Genomic DNA, 21,398 nt, shown 5'->3' with positions numbered 1-21,398 from the left:
AGAAGATGGTGGAAGGGAAGATACCAGGAAGGAGACCTCAAGGGCAAGCACCTATGAGATGGTTCAGTCAGATAGAGACACTCATTGGAGATTCCTTATTCAAGGCTTTGCAGCTGTCTAAATATCAGTCAGCGTGGTGAATGATATGCCACCATGACCTGTCAAGGGTAAAAAAAGGAAAAAAAGAGAAGAAAAATATAAAAAGGGAGGGAGAGAGAGACTACTTTCTAAGATCCTCAGTGCATCCTTCACATATGGCCTTCTTCTTGCACACTAATCGAGGCTGCTGTTCATTTCTTTTGAATCTTAGAGTAGAATTAAACACCATACACATACCTTGTTCATGGTCAGTGACAATAATACCAGTTCGTCTTGTGGATCCATATGTGAAAAGACATCCAACTTCTTCATAGACCTCCAAGTGTTGTTTACATAGCCTTCCAGTAATCAACGTATTGTGCCAATTGTTCTTAACATCTCTCCCTGATGACAGAACCCTAACACATGAGGAAAGATTTCAAACTAGTCACATCTTCTGTAATGGGACGTATTAAGGCTCCTTCCAAGGAGAGTGTAGCCAGCTCCATGGTGTTGGGGTAGCGTGCCTGCCTCTTACCTGGAGGCCCCGGGTTCAATTCCGGGCCAGGTCAGGGATTTTTACCTGGACCTGAGGGCTGGCTCAAGGTCCACTCAGCCTACGTGATTACAATTGAGAAGCTTTCTGATGGTGAGATAGCGGCCCCGGTCTAGAAAGCCAAGAAGCCAAAGTGATTTGTTGTGCTGACCACATGGCACCTCGTAATCTGCAGGCCTTCGGGTTGAGTAGCGGTCACTTGGTAGGCCAAGGCCCTTCAAGGGCTGTAGTGCCATGGAGTTTGGTTTGGTTTGGTTCCAGGTAGAGATCAAACTGGGAAGACATAGTTAATTTTAATTGCTTCTGTATATTGTCTGTATGACACACAAGTATTATTACTGATCCTATTAATTCCTTTCTTCCAGTGTAAAAATAATATTATTCCCCTATCCTTGGATGGTGAAATGAAAATCCACAACCCGTTTCCAGTCATTCGACCGGGTCAGGAATGGAATGAATGAAGCCCCCATCTTGCAGCGAAGATAGGAATTGTGCCGGCTGCCAAAGCCTGTCACACTCTTCTGGGGCAATGATTAATGAATGACAGATGAAATGAAATGATATTGGAGAGTGTTGCTGGAATGAATTATGACAGGGAAAACCGGAGGACCCAGAGAAAAACCTGTTCCGCCTCTGCTTTGTCCAGCACAAATCTCACATGGAGTGACCAGGATTTGAACCACGGAATCCAGCGGTGAGAGGCCGGCACACTGCCATCTGAACCACGGAGGCTCCCTTGGATGGTAATGTGCACTAACTTCTTGAGGAAACTTCACAGAGGAATTTTCAGATGAGTTTGGAAAGAGGGTTTTTGAGAATTTCAACTTGCTCCTTGCTAAGTGGTAAGCATTGAAGGCAATGGGCAATTTCTGTATATGTTCAAAATGTGTACTATCACATACTACCCATTGTTTATAATGTTCCTGAGGATTATTGAACAGGTTGATGAACAAAGGTTGCTGTAAAGACACAAAAAATGATGTTAACTTCTTCCATAATTATTTGGGAATATATCTGCCTTGAAAACTGATTCTTTCAACATGGCCCATATGTAGGTATCTGGGGCCATGAGACCTGGAAAGCAGGAAGAGTACAGCAATAGAGTTCCATGAGAAATTAGGCAATCTCCAAGTGTCACTGCAGAAGGGTAAATGACACCCCTCTGGTGTGGGCTCCATCTTGCTGCATCCATTGTCATTGGAGGTGTAAGTTTCTGGCATGACAAAACTATGGAAATCCCACACAAATCCAATAATAATCAGGTCTCTGTAAACCCTACCATTTCCACTGCTTTTGAATTTTGGGCAGTATTTTCAATGAAATAAGGGTCTAATAATCCATGACTGGACACGGCACACCAAATCGTAACCCATGCACTATATAGTGGTTTATGTACATCAACATCAGGCCATTCAGTCCCTAAAAAGCAAGTTTGTTAGTTGATATAGTCATCAAAATTGAATATGGCCTTCATCTGAAAAAAAGCATTCTGTATGTTGCAGTGGAAATCTGGATCCTCAAATACCAAGTTAGTTGGTCATGTGGTTAGGGTCACGCAGCTGTGAGATCGCATTCGGGAAATAGTGGGTTTGAATCCCATCATTGGCAGCGCGAAAGATGGTTTCCCGTGGTTTCCTATTTTCACACCACATACTGCAACATTCGTCATAGACTGTAACATCTATCGGAGAAGTCTTCAGTGATTCTCATTTATGGTGACAGTTCTCGGGTGCCCTGTCATCGTCTTTCATTGACATAAGACTGATCCTGTATTATGGAACTCGTCAGTGACAGCTAACATTGTTTTGTTATTGATTAAATAGCTCCTTGTTCTGTTCTTTAATGTACTGAGCGAGTCGGTCGTGCAGTTGGAGCTGTATAGCTATGAGCTTGCATTCAGGAGATGGTGGGTTCAAATCCCACTGTCGGCAGTCCTGAAGACTGTTTTCCGTGGATTCCTATATCCACAACAGGTGAATGATGACGCTCTATCTTAATTAAGGCCATGGCGGCTGCTACCTTCCCAATCCTAGCCCTTCCTCATCCTTGCATCACCAAAAAACATTGATGTGTTACTGTGGTGTTAAAACACTAGGAAAAAATGTTCTTTAACGTGAAGCAAACTCGCATGAACAGCACATGAACAATAATTTCAGTTTTGTTTGCTTTGCTGCATACCACATTATAGTAGTCTTGCAATTCAGTGCTTACATACTCAATTTTCCTATATTCATGAATATATATATATATGCTTCACTAAGGCATCAGACCCTCCATTTATCAAATAAATCAGATTGTTATTGAGATGTTAATTATGTGTTTTATATTTTCAGGTTTCAGTGATCCTTTTGTGATCATAGAACTTCTTCCAAGGAAAGTGTTTGCACACTGTGCTGAGCAGCAGACAAATGTTCAAAAGAAAACTCTTAATCCTGTGTTTGATGAATGTTTTGAATTGTAAGTAAATAAAATAATTATTGTGTATAAAACTGTATAAGTATGAGTTGGCCTGTGATGGCTTCTTTTTCTTGTTTATTTATAAAGAACTCAGCTAAAAGAAACTTCCACTTATGATCAGTTTCTCTTTATTTTGTAAGAAAAGGACCCAAAGGGAAAAATAGATAGTCAGATCAAATGATTTTATCTATTAATAATTTCCATCTAACAAGTTGTACTACTTGTAGACACCCATACATATTCACATAAAAATGCTATTAACCTATCTGAAGAAATAAAAATAAAAAATCCATATGTGTTGCTTACTGCCACCACAACTTTCTTCTAATTTTTCATAAAATGTTGTACATGTACCAACTATCTGTAGAAAATTACTTTCTTTGCATCACCCTTTTGAAACAAGAAAAGCAACAGTTGCAGGTTGCATTGCAACTAAACCTCTTTACCTCTTGACAAAGTTTGGAACATCTACATATCACTACTCTTTTGTTGGAAATCGCCCAGAACAAACTTTGTTGCTTTCCTTTGGATCTTTTCTAGTGCTAAAGTAAAATAAAATCCTAGTGAGGGTCCCTTACACTGGAAGTATACTCTAATTTGTGATTGTCACACACAATCACTACTGATCTGCATTTAGGGCAGTCGCCCAGGTGGCAGATTCCCTATCTGTTGTTTTCCTAGCCTTTTCTTAAATGATTGCAAAAAAATTGGAAATTTATTGAACATCTCCCTTGGTAAGTTATTCCAATCCCTAACTCCCCTTCCTATAAACGAATATTTGCCCCAATTTGTCCTCTTGAATTCCAACTTTATCTTCATATTGTGATCTTTCCTACTTTTAAAGACACCATCCAAACTTATTCGTCTACTGATGTCCTCCCACGCCTACTCTCCACTGACAGCTCGGAACATACCACTTAGTCGAGCAGCTCATCTCCTTTCTCCCAAGTCTTCCCAGCCCAAACTTTGCAACATTTTTGTAACGCTACTCTTTTGTCGAAAATCGCCCAGAACAAATCGAGCTGCTTTTCTTTGGATTTTTTCCAGTTCTTGAATCAAGTAATCCTGGTAAGGGTCCCATACACTGGAACCATACTCAAGTTGAGGTCTCACCAGAGACAAATATGCTCTCTCCTTTACATCCTTACTACAACCCGTAAATACTCTCATAACCATGTGCAGAGATCTGTACCCTTTATTTACAATCATATTTATGTCGGTCGGTCTGTAAAATCTATAAAATTCCAGATAAGTTGTTGTCGAGTCCTTCTAAATCAGTTAAAAATTGTCTCAAGAGATTTATGTCTCAATAGATATAGCCAGGGCTAATATACTATCAAGGGTTGGAACTTCCATATAGCTCCATTGTCCAGAGAAGTTAGTTCCATCTTTCAACACCACGTGCTGCACACATCGTTTGGTCTGAATGAGTAGCAGTTGAATGCAATGTTGTGGAGACAAAACACAGTATTATTAGAAGGCAAAATATTGTTTGCATGAAGACTGAATGTTGTTATTAAGTGCATTCATCATCATCATCATCATGCTGGGTTGTTTTGTGACAGGTTGTAAATCTGAGTATAGTAAAGGGGACAGAAGGTACATCAGTTGTAAGGTTTTATCAGAAGATGAATGTGAAGTTGGCCATGTAGCTTTTCAGCAGGTCATTTACATGGCTTTGAAAACAGCAAAGGAACTAAAATATATTTACACATGATGTGAACAACATTGTTATGCCTCTTCTTCTTTTCCCTTTTTCAGTTTTCGATGCTACGGATTTGAAATTGCCCATTGAGAGGGCTTTGAATTGATGTCAAATATAAAAACACATTGAAAGAGTTCTGCAAATCTATCCAAAGTAGTGATAACACTTTTGCATCTTCGAGTTCCCATCAAGTACATACTAGATTTGGCTGACTTCCTTTGGTATTCAGGATAAAAGTACGATTTAACAGCAAAATTAATACAGGGCTCTGCTGAATGGCATTTTGGTCTTATACGGCGCTTAAGCAGTGATGGCCATCCTACCTTTACAGACATTTATCACCTCCATTTGCTTCTGTCTATATGCATACCAGTGAAAAGAATTCACTCACAGTTCGCTGTGTTATTAAGTACAAACTGTCTTCCTTCACGCAACAGATAAGATCAGTGACATAAGATGAAAGATGTAAGAAGTAGGGAGATAAAAGAAAATATTCATGAACAGATAAGGGACAATATTACACTAACAGATATTAAACCAGACCTCAGTTGCATAGATATGTCAGTGACAACACTTCAGCTAGAGCAAGTGATAATATAGTGTATCATGTATGTGGCTGCTTCACAGGGCAGTAAGGGAACCTGTATCATAAGGTGAGAGTATGAAATCATTAGAATGTGATTCTTGAAGTCAGTATGTCCTTAGTGATGTAAGCGTTTCTTCCAGATTACAGAACTTCGGCAATAGTGACTCTAAATGCCTCAAAATATTTTTGCTAGCCTCCTATGCTGTGCTGAAAAGTGTATATGCTATAATGGAAGAAAAGCCAAAGGAGAAGGAGTGTTGTGGAGTGATATATTTTCAGACTGTGTGGAGATGATGTACGAACTTGAAGTGTTTCAATATTTGTGCAGTTCATAGAATCTGCTGGTATTATATTTACACAAACTGGTATTAATTCTTCTTCTTCTTCTTCTTCTTCTTCTTCTTCTTCTTTTTCTTTTTCTTCTTCTTCTTCTTCTTCTTCTTCCTGATACGTTTCTGCTTATGCAAGTCGTTCAACCCAAATTGGTATTTCATTACATTAATTACAGATTTATTTTTTGGGTGAAGGAATTATAAAGAGAGACAAAGTCCAGGTCATCTTCTAAAACAACAATATATGTATTTCAAGTTTATTCCAACTGAAGGTGAGCACTTTTAATTGTGTATACTCTGCATCACACTTTTCTTAACCATTTATTTCTAGTACTTCAATGCATTATATAGAACACCCAAAAATGGGCGCACATTAATCTGTATTTAAATTATGTGCAGAAGTCTAGCGTCAACAAGCTCAAGGTTTTTTTATATTACGGTGTGCTAGTAGCTTAGAGACCAAATAATACTAGCACTGCCTTGCAGCGGAAACACTGAACTACGTGAGTCACATCACTTTATATTTCATGGTTCTGTTATTTTTTTAATGACCAGAGTGTGATGAATGATGGCAATCAATCAATCAATCAATCAATCAATCAATCAATCAATCAATCAATCAATCAATCAATCAATCAATCAATCACTACTGATCTGCATTTAGGGCAGTCACCCAGGTGGCAGATTCCCTATCTGGTATTTTCTTAGCCTTTTCTTAAATGGTTACAAAGAAATTGGAAATTTATTGAACATCTCCCTTGGTAAGTTATTCCAATCCCTAACTCCCCTCCTACAAATGAATAAATGCCCCAAGTTCTCTTGAATTCCAACTTTATTTTCATATTGTGATCATTCCTACTTTTAAAGACACCACTCAAACTTACTCGTCATTCCACGCCATCTCTACACTGACAGCTTGGAACACACCATTTAGTCGAGCGGCTCATCTCCTTTCTCCCAAGTTCTCCCAGCCCAAACTTGGCAACATTTTTTTAATGCTACTCTTTTGTCGGAAATCACCCAGAACAAATCGAGCTGCTTTTTTTTTGGGACTATTTCCAGTTCTTGAATCAAGTAATCCTGGTGAAGGCCCCATACACTGGAACCATACTCTAGTTGGGGTCTTTCCAGAGGCTTATATACCCTCTCCTTTACATCCTTACTACAACCCCTAAACACCCTCATAACCATGTGCAGAGATCTGTACCCTTTATTTACAATCCCATTTATGTTACTACCCCAATGAAGATCTTTCCTTATATTAACACCTAAGTACTTACAATGATCCCCAAAAGGAACTTTACCCCATCAATGCAGTAATTAAAACTGAGAGGACTTTCCCTCTTTGTGAAACTCACAACCTGACTTTTAACCCCGTCTATCATCATGCCATTGTCTACTGCCCATCTCACAACATTATCCAGGTCATTTTGCAGTTTCTCACAATCTTGTAATTTATTATTCTATATAGAATAACATCATCTGCAAAAAGCTGTATCTCTGATTCCACTTCTTTACTCAGATCATTTATATATACAGTGGAACCTTGGATTGCGAGCATAATTCATTCCGGCAACATGCTTGTAATCCAAAGCGCTCATATATCAAAGCAAGTTTTCCCATAAGAAACAATTGAAATGCAGATGATTCGTCCACAACACAAAAATATTTATTCGCATACCATTTCTAAAACAAAATATAACGTAAAATAAATTAAGGTGCACTTTTCCTTACAATAGAATCATTGTTGGTGTGAGGGAGACTAGAGATGACATGAGAAGAGTTACTGTGTAGCATGAATTTCACTAACGGAATCACTGCTATCTGTTGCCTCACTGGAATTGTTTTCTTTTCGTGCAACTTTAACGAGGAACCTGTCCAGTGTCTGTTGCTTTTGCCTATTTTTGAGGATTTCACAAAAACGTGACATTTCATTGTCATTGAACTGATTCATTGCTCGCAATGTTACAGCCTTATTCGGGATGTGTTTTTCTACAAAATATTGCACCGTTTTCCACATTTTGCACTTATCCCGAATCTCAGTTGAAGGGAGAGATTCCATTGACTTTTCCTCCTCCTCTTCCCTGGACGAAATCTCCATAACTTCCTCCTGTTGTTCGCGATGCAGGTCCATCAATTCGTTGGTGGTCAGTTACTGGCTATATTCTTCCACTAGCTCTTGAATGTCCACGTCATTCACCTCCAGCCCCATAGTCTTCCCTAAGGACACAATTTCATCGTCAGTCGGCGGCTCATTGTCACCAACAATCCCCTCAAAGTCACGTCCAAGAACACAGTCAGGCCACAGCTTTCCCCTAGTGACTCCATCCCAGGCTTTATCGATGATCTTCAGGCAGTTCACGATGGGGAAATGATTTCTCCCAAACTCTCAGAGGGTAAGGTTTGTTTCTTTGGTCACTTTGAAGCATCGCTGAAATAGTGATTTGGTGTATAGCTTCTTGAAGTTCGAAATGACTTGCTGATCCATAGGCTGGAGTAGTGGAGTAGTGTTGGGAGGAAGGAACTTAACCTTAACTAACTTGAATTCCTCCAGTAAGTCGTCCTCAAAGCCTCAAGGCCTGGAGAATGAGCAGGAGCATTGTCCATAACCAGCAAGACTTTGAGCGGCAGATTAAGTTCTGTAAGGTATTTCTTCACTACAGGACCAAAGACCTCGTTCATCCAGTCAACAAACGAACAGGGGAGGAGAAAATGTAGGCACACGTGACGCTCGTATTGCGGAACCTCACTCGCTTATCAAGTTACAATTTATTTAAAATGTTTGCTCGTCTTGCAAAACACTCGTAGACCAAGTTACTCACATTCCGAGGTTTCACTGTATAAGAAAACATAAAGGTCCAATAATACTCTCTTGAGGAATTCCCCTCTTAATTATTACAGCTTCACCTACTCGAATTCTCTGAGATCTATTTTCTAGAAATATTGCCACCCATTCAGTCACTCTTTTATCTACTCCAATCGCACCCATTTTTGCCAGTAGTCTCCCATGATCTACCCTATCAAATGCCTTATATAGGTCAGTCCATTTGACGTCCTGAATCCAAGATATGTGCTATATCTTGCTGGAATCCTACAACTTGAGCTTCAGTGGAATAACCTTTCCTAAAACCAAACTGCCTTCTATCAAACCAGTTATTAATTTCACAAACATGTCTGATATAATCAGGAGGAATGCTTTCCCAAAGCTTACATGCAATGCATGTCAAACTGACTGGCCTGTAATTTTCAGCTTTATTTCTATTACCCTTTCCTTTATACACAGGGGCTACTATAGCAACTCTCCATTCATATGGTATAGCTCCTTCATGAAAACAATAATCATTTTTTACAAGTTGCTTTACGTCACACCGACACAGGTAGGTCTTATGGCAATGATGGGACAGGAAAGAGCTAGGAGTTGGAAGTAAGCGTCCATGGCCTTAATGAAGGTACAGCCCCAGCATTTGCCTGGTGTGAAAATGGGAAACCAGAGAAAACCATCTTCAGGGCTGCTGACAGTGGAGTTCGAACCCACCATCTCCTGAATAATGGATACTGGCCGCACTTAAGCAACTGCAGCTATTGAGCTCAGTCAAACAATAATCAAATAAGTATTTCAGATATGGTACTATATCTTAACCCATTGTCTTTAGTATATCCCCCAAAATCTTATCAATTCCAGCCACTTCAACTTTTGTATTTTGATACTTTTTTAGTATTAGCCACCTCCCCTACCTGGACATTATTCTTGTAACCAACAATCTTTACATACTGCTGACTGAATACTTCTGCCTTTTGAAGATTCTCACATACACACTCCCCCTGTCCATCAATGATTCCTGGAATGTCCTCCTTGGAAACTGTTTGTCTTAAAGTACCTATACATACACAGCCATTTTTCTAACTCTATTTCTTTCCAACCTGCACCTCTTTCTTAGTCTCTTTACTTCTCTATTATAATATAGTGGGTTTTTACCATTCGTTACCACCCTTACTTGTACAAACCTGTTTTCACATTTCTGAACAATTGCTTTAAACCATCCCACAGTCTGTTTACATTTTTATTTACTGTTTTCCACCGATCATAGTTACTTTTTAAAACCTCCCTCATGCCTGTTTTATCAGCCACATGGTATTGTCTAATTGTTCTTCTTTTAAGACCTTCCTTTCTATCACATTTACTTTTAACTATGACAAAAACAGCTTTGTGATCACTATTAATGACAAAAACAGCTTTGTGATCACTATTACCATTTATTACTCCGGTTTCTCTATAGAACTCATCTGGTTTTACCAGCATCATATGCCCTAGTAGAGCTCATGGAGGTATAATAAAATAAGACCTACATGTATAAAAAGTTTTTTATTTTATTTATTTATTTATTTATTTATTTATTTATTTATTTATTTATTTATTTATTTATTTATTTATTTATTTATTTATTTATTTATTTATTTATTTATTTATTTATTTATTTACGTTCGTTCGTTCGTTCGTCTTGTCGGTCGGTCGGTCAGTTGGAGCTCACGGCCCTCTCTTATACTTGACTACTTTCAATAACAACATTTTAAACTGTAAACATAACAATAACAGCAAGACATAATAATTCTACAAAAAACTAAATTCTAGGGACAGAAATGCAACATTGTTGATACAACATAAATACAATTAAAATTAAATGCTTAATACTGCACATATAATATTATCTAAATACCTACACCAAACGGTCAAGTGAAATGAATTTATAATAATATTCTTATAACAGATAGTAGGAATTCTAAGCTACTAAGCTCCAGTTGTGTGTTTTACATAAAAGTTACCAAAGAGCATGATGAAAGATCACATAACAAATCAGTAAGGCAATAAGAGTGAAAATACTAGTAATAGGAATAAAAAGAAGTAGTGTAATAATAATGATGACTGTAGTGCATATCATTTATTATTTTATTATACAGTATTCCAATAATAGCTGCAGGTTGCCCAAGGAAAAAAGAGTACCCAAATAACAATAACAATAATAAATATAGATGAATGGATGAATCATAAATGGGGTTAAAAGTCAGGTTGTGAGTTTCACAAATAGGAAAAGTCCTCTCAGTTTTAATTACTGTGTTGATGGGGTGAAAGTTCCTTTTGGGGATCATTGTAAATACCTAGGTATTAATATAAGGAAAGACCTTCATTGGGGTAATCACATAAATATGATTGTAAATAAAGGGTACAGATCTCTGCACATGGTTATGAGGGTATTTAGGGGTTGTAGTAAGGATGAAAAGGAGAGGACATATAAGTCTCTGGTAAGACCCCAACTAGGGTATGGTTCCAATGTATGGGACCCTCACCAGGATTACTAGTTTCAAGAACTGGAAGAAAATCCAAAGAAAAGCAGCTCGATTTGTTCTGGGTGATTTCCGACAAAAGATTAGCATTACAAAAATGTTGCAAAGCTTGGGCTGGGAAGAATTGGAAGAAAGGAGATGAGCTGCTCAACTAAGTGGTATGTTTCGAACTGTCAGTGGAGAGATGGCATGGGAGGACATAAGTTTGAGTGGTGTCTTTAAAAGTAGGAAAAATCACAATATGAAGATTAAGTTGGAATTTAAGAGGACAAATTGGGGCAAATATTCATTTATAGGAAGGGGAGTTAGGGATTGGAATAACTTACCAAGGGAGATGTTCAATACATTTCCAATTTCTTCGCAATCATTTAAGAAAAGGCTAGGAAAACAACAGATAGGGAATCTGCCACCTGGGCGACTGCCCTAAATGCAGATCAGTAGTGATTAATTAGCCCTACACAAGATAGTACAAAGTTACATAAGAGTAAGGCATCTCAAACATTTATCTGAAGTCCACAAGCATGGTTCTTGAAGATCACGATGGAATTCTTGAGAGTAGTAATGGCAATATTATAGATGAAATCTCTGTTCAGCCCAAAGGTATTGCAAAACCCATTCACACAACATACAGACCCTGACTCACACAACTCACTTATATTTGCCCAAGAAAAAGTTTCGGCAGGCAGATTTTAATGTAAGGGAGGAGGTCAAGTGCCAAATGTCCATTGGGAGAGCATTCCAGAGTCTCGATGTAGTACTAGAGAAGAATGATTGTAGGAATATATTTGATTTAGTAAAATTTCAAGTCCCCCTGTGGGTGGGGGATGCAGACAAAGAATTCACCCACGGTATCCTCTGCCTGTTGTAAGAGGCGAATAAAAGGGGCGACCAAGAGATGATCAAATTATAACCAAGAAACTACTTGTGATTAGTACCACCACAGGTCGCTTTTACTTGCGTGTAGTACCACTATGTTGGGTACCAAATAGGTTTGTGATTAGTAGCAAACAAGAGCATGACGGCTTTTTCAGTACCTGTGTTTAGTAGCACTATATGAGCGACACCATAGGATGAGGGAAACCATGGTTCTGGCTTGCCTATGATTAGTACCCACTATATGAGGAACACCCTGGGATAGTACGAGTCCCTGTGTTTAGTACCCTTATGTGAACACCATAGGTTTGCGTTGCCTGTAAATGGCGCCACAATGTGTAAAACAGCATAGATCTGTAATACATGTGCGAATTTCATTACCTGTGAGTAGTATCATAATGTGTGGAAAACCGCGAGTTTATGCTACTTTTCATTAGTACCGCAACATGACAAATACCATGGTTCTACTTTCCTAGTGATAAGTACTATTGTGAGGGGTCGCTGACTTGAATTTTGGACCCCTTTTGACTACAAGTATTATCAATTCAGTATTGTGCTATAGAAGCAGTCCCTTGGTCAGTAATACTATTGTTCTACGCCAGCTTCTGTGCATGTGAGGCACTGTGAGTTGGTTCCACTGATCGTTTTAAATTCATATCCATCCATTCATCCTTTGTCCTCGCATTTTGAATTGTGGTCAGTGGATGTTTTTGGACTTTTTTTTGTCATTTCATTTCATCTCCTTTCGTACCATTAGGGGCAGATGACCTAGATGTTAGGCCCCTTTAAACAACAAGCATCATCATCATCATCATCAAAATTTCAAGTAGGGAACTAGAACAGGTACTATTTTATGGATGAGGGGAAAAAAAATTAGAAGATAGTTAAGTAGGAATGTTCTTCAAAATTAGTTGGTAAACAAGTGTCATTAGGTAAAAATCCATTTGTTCATTTATGTGTAGCCATCCCAATGTTTTGAAATGTGGTGTAACATGAGCATCATATTGCAATTGGAAGGCACATCATATGCAAGAGTTTTATGTTCATTGAAGTCGCCCAGCTTGTTCGGAATTTAGATAGACTAGTATTGAATCACGGTAGTCTAAAATTGGTAATAGGAATGCTTGGAATAATTTTAATTTAAGAATCTGAAAAAAAAAAACATTCTTGTGACATTTCAGAGGATATAGAGCTGCATGAACCTTTCTACATATATTAGTTACATGTTCATTCCAGGTTACATTCTCGTTGATGGAGATTCCAAGATTAGTTGTATTGTTAAGATACAGTACAGCAATGGTATTAATGATGACTGGAGTAGGATTAATATTGCTTATTACGTGTAATAATTTTGAGTTGCGTGTGATGATACTTTTTGTTTTATGGGGATTTAAGTTTAATTGGTTATTTTTTAGAGTAGGAGATAAGACTTTCAGCATCCGAATTAATATGCTGGACTGTTTTATGTAAATTGGTTATAGTGGTGTGTTTGTATGTCTGAAGATCATAAGCATATAAGTGGTAGTTACAATACTGAAGTGTGGATGAAAGTCATTAATATGCAAGACAAACAATAGGGTCCCTAGAAAAGACTTCTGAGGACAACCAGATGATTGTACAGTCCATTGGGATTTTCAATTATTTATAGCTACACACTTGGGACAATTTTGGAAGGTATGACATTTAAAAATTTAGGGCTATTTGAACAGTATGCAGAGAGTGGAGTTTGGATAGTAGTATGTCTATGTTTACCATGTCAAAAGCACTACTGAAGTCAAGGAGTTTTAGTATTGTCACCTGCCATTTGTCCATTGCTAGTCTTATGTCATCTATGACCCAAAGAAAGGCAGTCACAGTACTGTATCCTTTTCTGAAGCCAGATTGTTGTGGGTCGAAAAGAGAGTGATTGGTTAAGAATTCTACAAGCTGCTCATGTACAAGATGTTCAAGGACTTTGAGAGCGGGGAAAGTATGGAAATGGGTTGATAATCAGATGGCATACTTGCTATGCTTTGCTTTAATATTGGGGTTACTAGAGCATCCTTCCATGCAGTTGGAAATGCCCCTGTGGTTAGACAGTAGTTTACTTTGTGGGTAATAATTGGTAGAACAGCACCAATAATGTTTTTGTAAAGCCTATTGGGATGTTATCTGCTTCTTTAGCTTGTGACTTAACTGAATTCAAAACATGATTTACATCATTTACACTGGCACGGTGAAACGAGAAATTATGTTAATTTTCTGTAGGCTCACTGTTCTTTATTTAGATGGATATAATTTTGAGGTTGAGATTCTTTTATTGGGTTAGTTATGAAGTGAGAGTTTAGTGTATCGAGAGATATAGTTGGCACATGAGGTTCTTTGCATTTTCCAGTGCATTTAAGTTTCTTGTTACTTTTTGATTTGATTAAATATGCAATAGCGAATTAATTGCTTTTTCTATTGCATAAAAATGATACTGTTCAAAGTCCATTTCATTGTTTGTTTCCTTGTATTGGCAGAATATTGCATCACGGTGAGCCATTGCTGCTTTTATATCGCCAGTTAACCAAGCAGGCATGTGAGTGACTCTAGCTTGCCAAAAAAAACAGGAGCATTATTGTCATACAGTCCTACGAATAGAGAGTTAAATCTTGTAACTTTCATGTCTGTCATATAATTGCTTTATAAATTCCCGAGGCAAACTGTATGTTTCATAAAAACATTTAAGCTCTTTAGGGTTTTTCAATTGTGAAAGTACCAGCGCTTTGCCCCAGTGTAGCAATGGGCTCATCAGTTGGATTGCTACACCTTTTAGATGCTGGTAGCTAGTACGCCGTTGAGACACCACTACAACCCTTTTATGTAGGACTATGCAAGGACAGTGCACTAGGGGAAGCATGTGCCTCCACTTGTAAAAATGCCTGCTTTAGGCCTTTATATAAAAAAATTAGGTTCCTAGAAGGAAACCATAATTTTTTTAATATATGTGTCATTTTGGAGTTGTTGTAGATTGATATTTTTCAGAACCCTATAACTAAAGTTTTACTTTGGTACTCATAGAGAGCAGCACAGTTAAGTTAAATCATGATTGAAGATGCTAGGTACAGAAAATTGACCATACTTAAGAACTTTATATGGGTTGTTTGTAATCAAGAGGTCATTTCCAGTATGGCTTGTATGTCTAAGTGTATGAACATGATTAGTTGCATTTAGTGGTAAGATTTTCATGTCAACGGAAGTAAATAGGTTGCTGATTCAGTCTGATTTGCTAGTCAGGGCTAAGATATTTGTGTTAAAGTCACCTAGAAGTATTATATGTTCGTAAGTTGTTACTAGTTTGAGAAGGTCAGATTCAATGTCAGAAATGTTTCTAAGATTAGGTTGTTTATAGACAACTCCTATCAATACTTTTTGATAGTTATTTGTGGTCTCAACAAACAGATATTCTGTATGTGGAGTGATACCAGATGTTGATTTACCAATTATTCTATATTTAATATAATTTCTGCGATATACTGCTTCTAGTTACTTCTTCTAGTTCTGCAAGGGTAGAGCTAATTTTGTCAGATGTCCAGGTTTCCGTATTGCACATAAGGTGCATGTTACTGGCTGACATTTTCAAAGGAACTTCATCTACGTGACTGAGGAGTGAGAGTGAACTGATGTGGCAACACTGCAACCTTTGCAAGAACTGAGACAGAGATTGTTTCAATAGCAGCTCAGTAGGCTGAGGGTACTGAGTGTTGGAGGCAGTTGGTGAAAGTACAAGGGGGTCATCATTGTCTTGAAATACACTCGGGTCAATGACATTCAGGAAGTCCTTGTCTACCCTAGTAATAGTCTCAAGGACACCAGCTGCTGACATGCTTAAAGGGTAGGTGACACATTCCTGGAACAAAAACTGATAACACATACACTCACAGTCACACGCAAATATTTACATACACATAGAAAATGATTGACCATTTCAATAAAGACAAATAATAATAAATAAGGATATTAATAAAAATATTAATAAAATTACAATAATATAAGCTTAGTTGAAAAAAATTATAAAGGTAACTTAAGTTGTGTTTTGCTAAGGTGCTGTACTCCCAGGCTTTAACTGCACCTGCCAACATGCATTTCAGAAATAAGAAGAAGAGAAAGAGCTTTTAGGTGTGGGTTGGACTTGTGAATGCTAGATTACCAAATTAAGAATTTGTCATAAACTGAGAAGTCTCATTGGAAGAAACAGTTAAAGAACTAGAAAGCTATTTCACAAAACAGTCTACAGACATAGGGTGAGAAGCTACACTAAAGTATTGTTCATCTTCTTGAGAGAGTTCAGCTCATCCATTGTTATTATGTGGTATTATTATTTTTACAACAAAGCATCCCTGTATGGTCCAGACAGATTTCACTCCAAACCTACCTATCTATCTACTTATCTACTGTAACCTTTCCAAGGCATCAGTACATGAACCAGTTACCATTGTTCATAAATATGACGTTAGAATGGAGCACCATCGGTGAGCTTCGAACTCAGCCCGGTTTGTCGAAGCCTCACCCTCCCCTACTGGAATAGTTCGCTAGCCGAGTCGGTATCGCATTTTCGGGTCTGTGGACTGTCCGATGGGGCGGTAAGTCCTTTAGTAATAGTCTCTATAGTAGGGGGAAAAGTTAATTATGAGAGGAATACCATTTCATTACTAATGAAAAGAGAGACAATATCTTGTATAACAAATTTTACTTATACTAGTGAAACACATTATTTACATGGGTATGCCATACAAACACCTTACATATAGTAACTTGGGTGATCTTGACGTTTAAATGTTCGGTAGTCCTTTTCTACACTTCATTATACGTTTAAATATTCAAACTTAAGAAGGCGTTCCCTCTCGAACTATGACACTACCTCAGACTTAGAGAGGCGTTTCTTCTCTAATTATTTCACTCTACACTTATATTACATCACACACATATTTACTCACTATGGACACACCCCGCTGTAAATCTGTTTACCTACCAAGAATTAATATATTCAATTTGCCTCAAATTATGATTTAAGTTTGCTAGTATCGTATGAACTGAAATAGGCAATTTACACTCCCAATCCTTTGAAAGTCGCGTTACAACACTACCTTAAGGTAAACGTTGCCAAATATGCAGTACGATAAACACGCTCATTTCATTAGGATTTTTATCAACACATATATCAGGACATTATTTACACAACGATGTTACCTATGGACAAGCATTGAGCGACTTCAATACCAGACATCATAAACAAAATATTATAGCACTACCTGCAACAAATGGACAAGAATATACATTTCACATACACACAATGGGCCGCAGGTGGCCTTATTTACCTGCCGCTTGTGACAGTAAGCTTTACTGTCTCCTGCAATGAACTCAGGACCTTCTGAGACAGGGTATATCTGACCTGGAATTCCCTATACGCTGTGAATAATTAAAGAAATAAATTGGAGGGATCCTTCATTTAATGCTCATTTGGAATCTCTGCGACGTTGGCTTTATTTAAATTAACACGCGTAATCTTTGTCCCGAAAGGAAAAGAAACTCGCCACTTGTATCTGTTCTATTTCACTGAAGAAAACGCCTTCACTCCCCCGTTTAAAGGGGCTCATAAAACTCCAGCTGTGAGCTGTCCGTGACCCACTTCCAAAGAGCGGTTCACTAAGCCTTATCGGGCAATGGCTTCACGGCAAATAATCTATTCACTTCTTTCTATACTGGCCACAAATGGCATCACACAAATCACGGCCCTATATCCGGCCTAATCAACATCTTCACATCGCGATATGCGCCTCGCGTGTCTTAATGACAGATTCCAAGGAGACTTCACATTTCATTTCACAATATATCTTGTGGCTACAGCCTGTTCAGCCATTTCATTTCCTCTCGGTACACTGACCACGATGCAAATTTAATGATGATCTCCTGCCACCAGGGTCCAAGTTAACTTGCGTATTCGCGAACTAATTAGCGATGTAAGATATATACCCCAATCTCATGCTCTCTTCGTTGTTCCAGCAGCTTTAATTTCTAGTAAGGAGGATTTCCTAAGAGCTTGTGAAGTACAAAAAAAATCAGTTACTGAGATATCTTTGAGGACTCCTATTGGCTGTAGAAAGATGATAATTGGAGTCGTTTACGTAGAATATTTAAGCCCTTTTACTTGACAGTACTTCACGTATAATTAATCTGAGGTCCTTAAATTTACGTCATGCATTATCAAACCCTTGTAAAAAAAAAAATGGAAGTAAAGTATGGTCGTTCCCAAACCATGAAGAAAGTATCCTATAAAAGACCCAAATAAAATGAAATTATAATTATTATCCCTCTGAAATGGCGTGCTTGCAGTCTACGTTATATCTAAGTGAAAAATTTACATATTTACAATGGGACACGACCTTCAAAGAAATAAATACTTGGAAATGTACTCAGCCTTCTGGATACCACGTTCACAGCTTTACAGGAGGGCACTCCATGGATTTAGACTGCTTGCATCACGTCATCGGCGATGTGAAGACCCATGATGACTTCCTGGCAGGTCTTACACATGACAGCGATGTTCCAGACGTTCTCGGCTACCAGGCGAAATTCCGGCAAACAGCTAGATGACTCGTTCACTCCGATACACAGGCAAAATTCTGGCATTCAACTGGACGTCGGCGTTCACTCCGGCGTTCACGTAGACATGTAAATGAGGGGAAATTATCTCAAGTGAATACGTTAGTTTATCACACACCACAATTTGAACATATGGTTGGATTTGCTCAATAGCACGAGCATTCCAACCCAATGTCGGTAATGTCCCAGAAGCCCGACATTAATCCCTTCTCATTTATCTATTCTTCTTGTAGGCAGCGATTATAGGCCCAGAAATTTCACTAGCTTCCCTAGAAACGACAGTGGTTAGGCCACTAATGTATTAGCATTCTCGTATTCATGATGCTAGTTCAGGCCTGTTCTAATGCACTTAGCCGTAAGTCGAGCTCTCAACTGTACTACGGATTACTTTAACGTGGCGCTGTCCTCAATTAGGTCTACACTGAGCCGTTCACTGACTTTCTTGGTAATTCATATTGATATCAAGCACGTTCGCTCCACCCACTTCGCTAAGTACGTCCCTATATATGTTAACTGAGCCGCATTAACTTAGACACATAGGAGGCTCGATGTACGACCTTTTCTACACACGGACATCGGTTATTACGGTTTCGTACCGTTCCTATTTATTAATTTGCGGCACACTGTACACGATAACATCTCACTCAGAGGGTGATTATTTCCACATACTCACAGACTTTAATGAATCACTGTATTACACTGCTCAAATTACAAGATTATTTCTTCACAAACGACTCACACACAAACCACGACGAAATACTACCGTATTGGCGCTACATTGCAAAAGCACTGGGTAGTGTCTCCTCCTCAGCTCATGAATATATAGGCGCGCTACGCTAGAGACCCGAATGCTGAGGGTGGGGGAAAAAATGCAATCCTTTCTCACACATTGGTCCGTTAATACGCAACGTACAGTGACGAACAGGATATCAAAATGTAGCTCTTGTATTCCCATCTCCACTGAGTGACTGTTATTAAAATAACTTCGTAGATTTTGAAGCAATCTTAAAAGTGTCCTTTAGTCTCTGGCGGTGAATGATGACGAGCACAGGGGATTCCTTGTGTTCCTTGGCACGGTTAGGGTCCAACATCTGTTAGTCATTAAGACGCGCCCTTGTTTACAGCATAGTTACCGCTATGTCAGTTAAGTAGAGCACTTCTCGGTCCCATAATTATGCGTAAAATTCCCTGATTCAAATGAATGTTTGCGCTTAATTATCCATTGGGTATTTTGCGATTTATGAAAATTAACAGAAATAAAACAGTTGAATGCGTTAAGTTGGCAGTGGTGAATAAGCGAGGAAAACAGGGTATAATGTTAGTTTTCACGTTGGATCTACTCTCTGGGCTCAGCTAGTGACCTAGATTCTTTGTCACGTGATAACGCGTATCGTTTCATCTCGCTTGCGGTGGGAGTGAGAAAACTTCCCGTACAAGCGCTCTTGCACCGCCTTGCTGCTAATTACCAGCAACTAGAGCTGGGTCACGCGACTCTGGATATTGCAACTCGAGTCCTGGAGCGGGCAGAAAAATTCTAACTTGGGCAGTTTTTATCGTAGAATAACGCGGAAAACGGCATATTTCATCTCCTGGATATCATGACATACCATAGGTGACGTTGTGAACGGTCACACTACCTTTAATATTTCAGTGAGCCACAGTCAGGTCCTCCCTGATAGTGATTCCACTGCCTGCCAGCCTGCGCTTGTTACAGAAGACTTCTTCTCTCTTCCTATAGGTAACAAATTTCACAATGATAGGCCACATCTCTCCTGGTCCCAACCTGCTAACACTGTGAGACCTATCAATGTCCTGCATGGCGATGTCAAGGCCAAGTTTTTCTTTAAACAAACTGACTGAAAGTTTTTCAGTATTCTCGTAACCTCAGTTCATGAATTATAAGCCCCAGATCACAAGTAGAGTTTATTATTGTCAGTCATTTCAAAATGTTATCAGCAGAAGAGATATTGAAATTTTAAATTCTGTGTTTTGTACAGACGAAGCCTGATTTCATCTGTCAGGTAGTGTTCATTCAGTTGCTTGTGATGTTCCAAAAACCCATATGCAGTTGTTGAAACACCTCTACATAGTCAAAAAATTGGTGTATAGATAGCGATATTGATGCAAAGAATTGTAGGTTGTATATATATTGTACCGGTAACGGCGGTACAGACTAAGTCCCCGTTATGAAAATCTTAAACTTACGTGTTATGCTCCGGACTGCTTACGAAGAACTGACTAGGCAGCGAGCAACAGCTGCGCGCGTGTGACGTAGTGAGCGGGTGACGTCACGGCATGCCTCGCTGCACTACAAAGCCTGGATTGATGGAGAATGTTCTACGAGTTTCGGATCAAATATAAATACGTGCTGCTTCGCTCAGCAGATCAGTGAATGTGAGTGTGTGTTGCAGCATGTTATAGTGAGCAGCAGTGCGCTGCAGAATGTGATACCAGTTTGTGGCCGGGATTTCTATAAGCACATTAGACTGTAGTATTCGCACCGTCAGTTCGCGGGTGTGGTAATCGAGCGTGAAGCCGCTGCTAAGTTTCAAGTTCGTGGACTTTAATATAGTCACGTTGAATGTGGACTTATTCAGATTTCCTTATATTGTGACAACCTTTTACTCCGATAGGACGTGAGGTGAATTGTGTATCGTCTGGACATTATTTATTGACTGTTACTCTATACGAGTGTCCGAGACCCGCAAACATTTTCGAGTGTTCGAAATTGAAATTTTATGGACTTGAATCTGATTGCTCCTTGCCGAGGACTCGATACTTTAAGTTATAAACTGTGTTTAATCCAAATTTAATTTACCAATCCGTAAGCTGTGGTCATGAACTATG

The 21,398-nt window shown here is 38.7% G+C and overlaps 2 protein-coding genes across 2 annotated transcripts in view; one reads left to right on the top strand and one right to left on the bottom strand.

The window, feature by feature from the left end:
- The window catches only part of PICK1 (protein interacting with PRKCA 1), a 282,950-nt gene that overhangs the window by 16,656 nt on the left and 244,896 nt on the right, over positions 1 to 21,398 (bottom strand). The window lies entirely within an intron of this gene.
- Positions 1 to 21,398, top strand: part of unc-13-4A (BAI1 associated protein 3) — an 824,271-nt gene that overhangs the window by 769,133 nt on the left and 33,740 nt on the right. The window contains exon 25 of the mRNA XM_067148123.2: positions 2,968 to 3,091. Within this exon, the coding sequence (XP_067004224.1) occupies positions 2,968 to 3,091 (124 nt within the window). The remainder of the gene's footprint in view (positions 1 to 2,967; positions 3,092 to 21,398) is intronic.

The sequence above is a fragment of the Anabrus simplex genome, chromosome 5, assembly GCF_040414725.1.
Source record: "Anabrus simplex isolate iqAnaSimp1 chromosome 5, ASM4041472v1, whole genome shotgun sequence".
NCBI classification, from domain to species: Eukaryota; Metazoa; Arthropoda; class Insecta; order Orthoptera; family Tettigoniidae; genus Anabrus; species Anabrus simplex.
The sequence above is the reverse complement of the archived record's forward strand: the minus strand, read 5'-3'. Positions and strand labels throughout refer to the sequence as shown.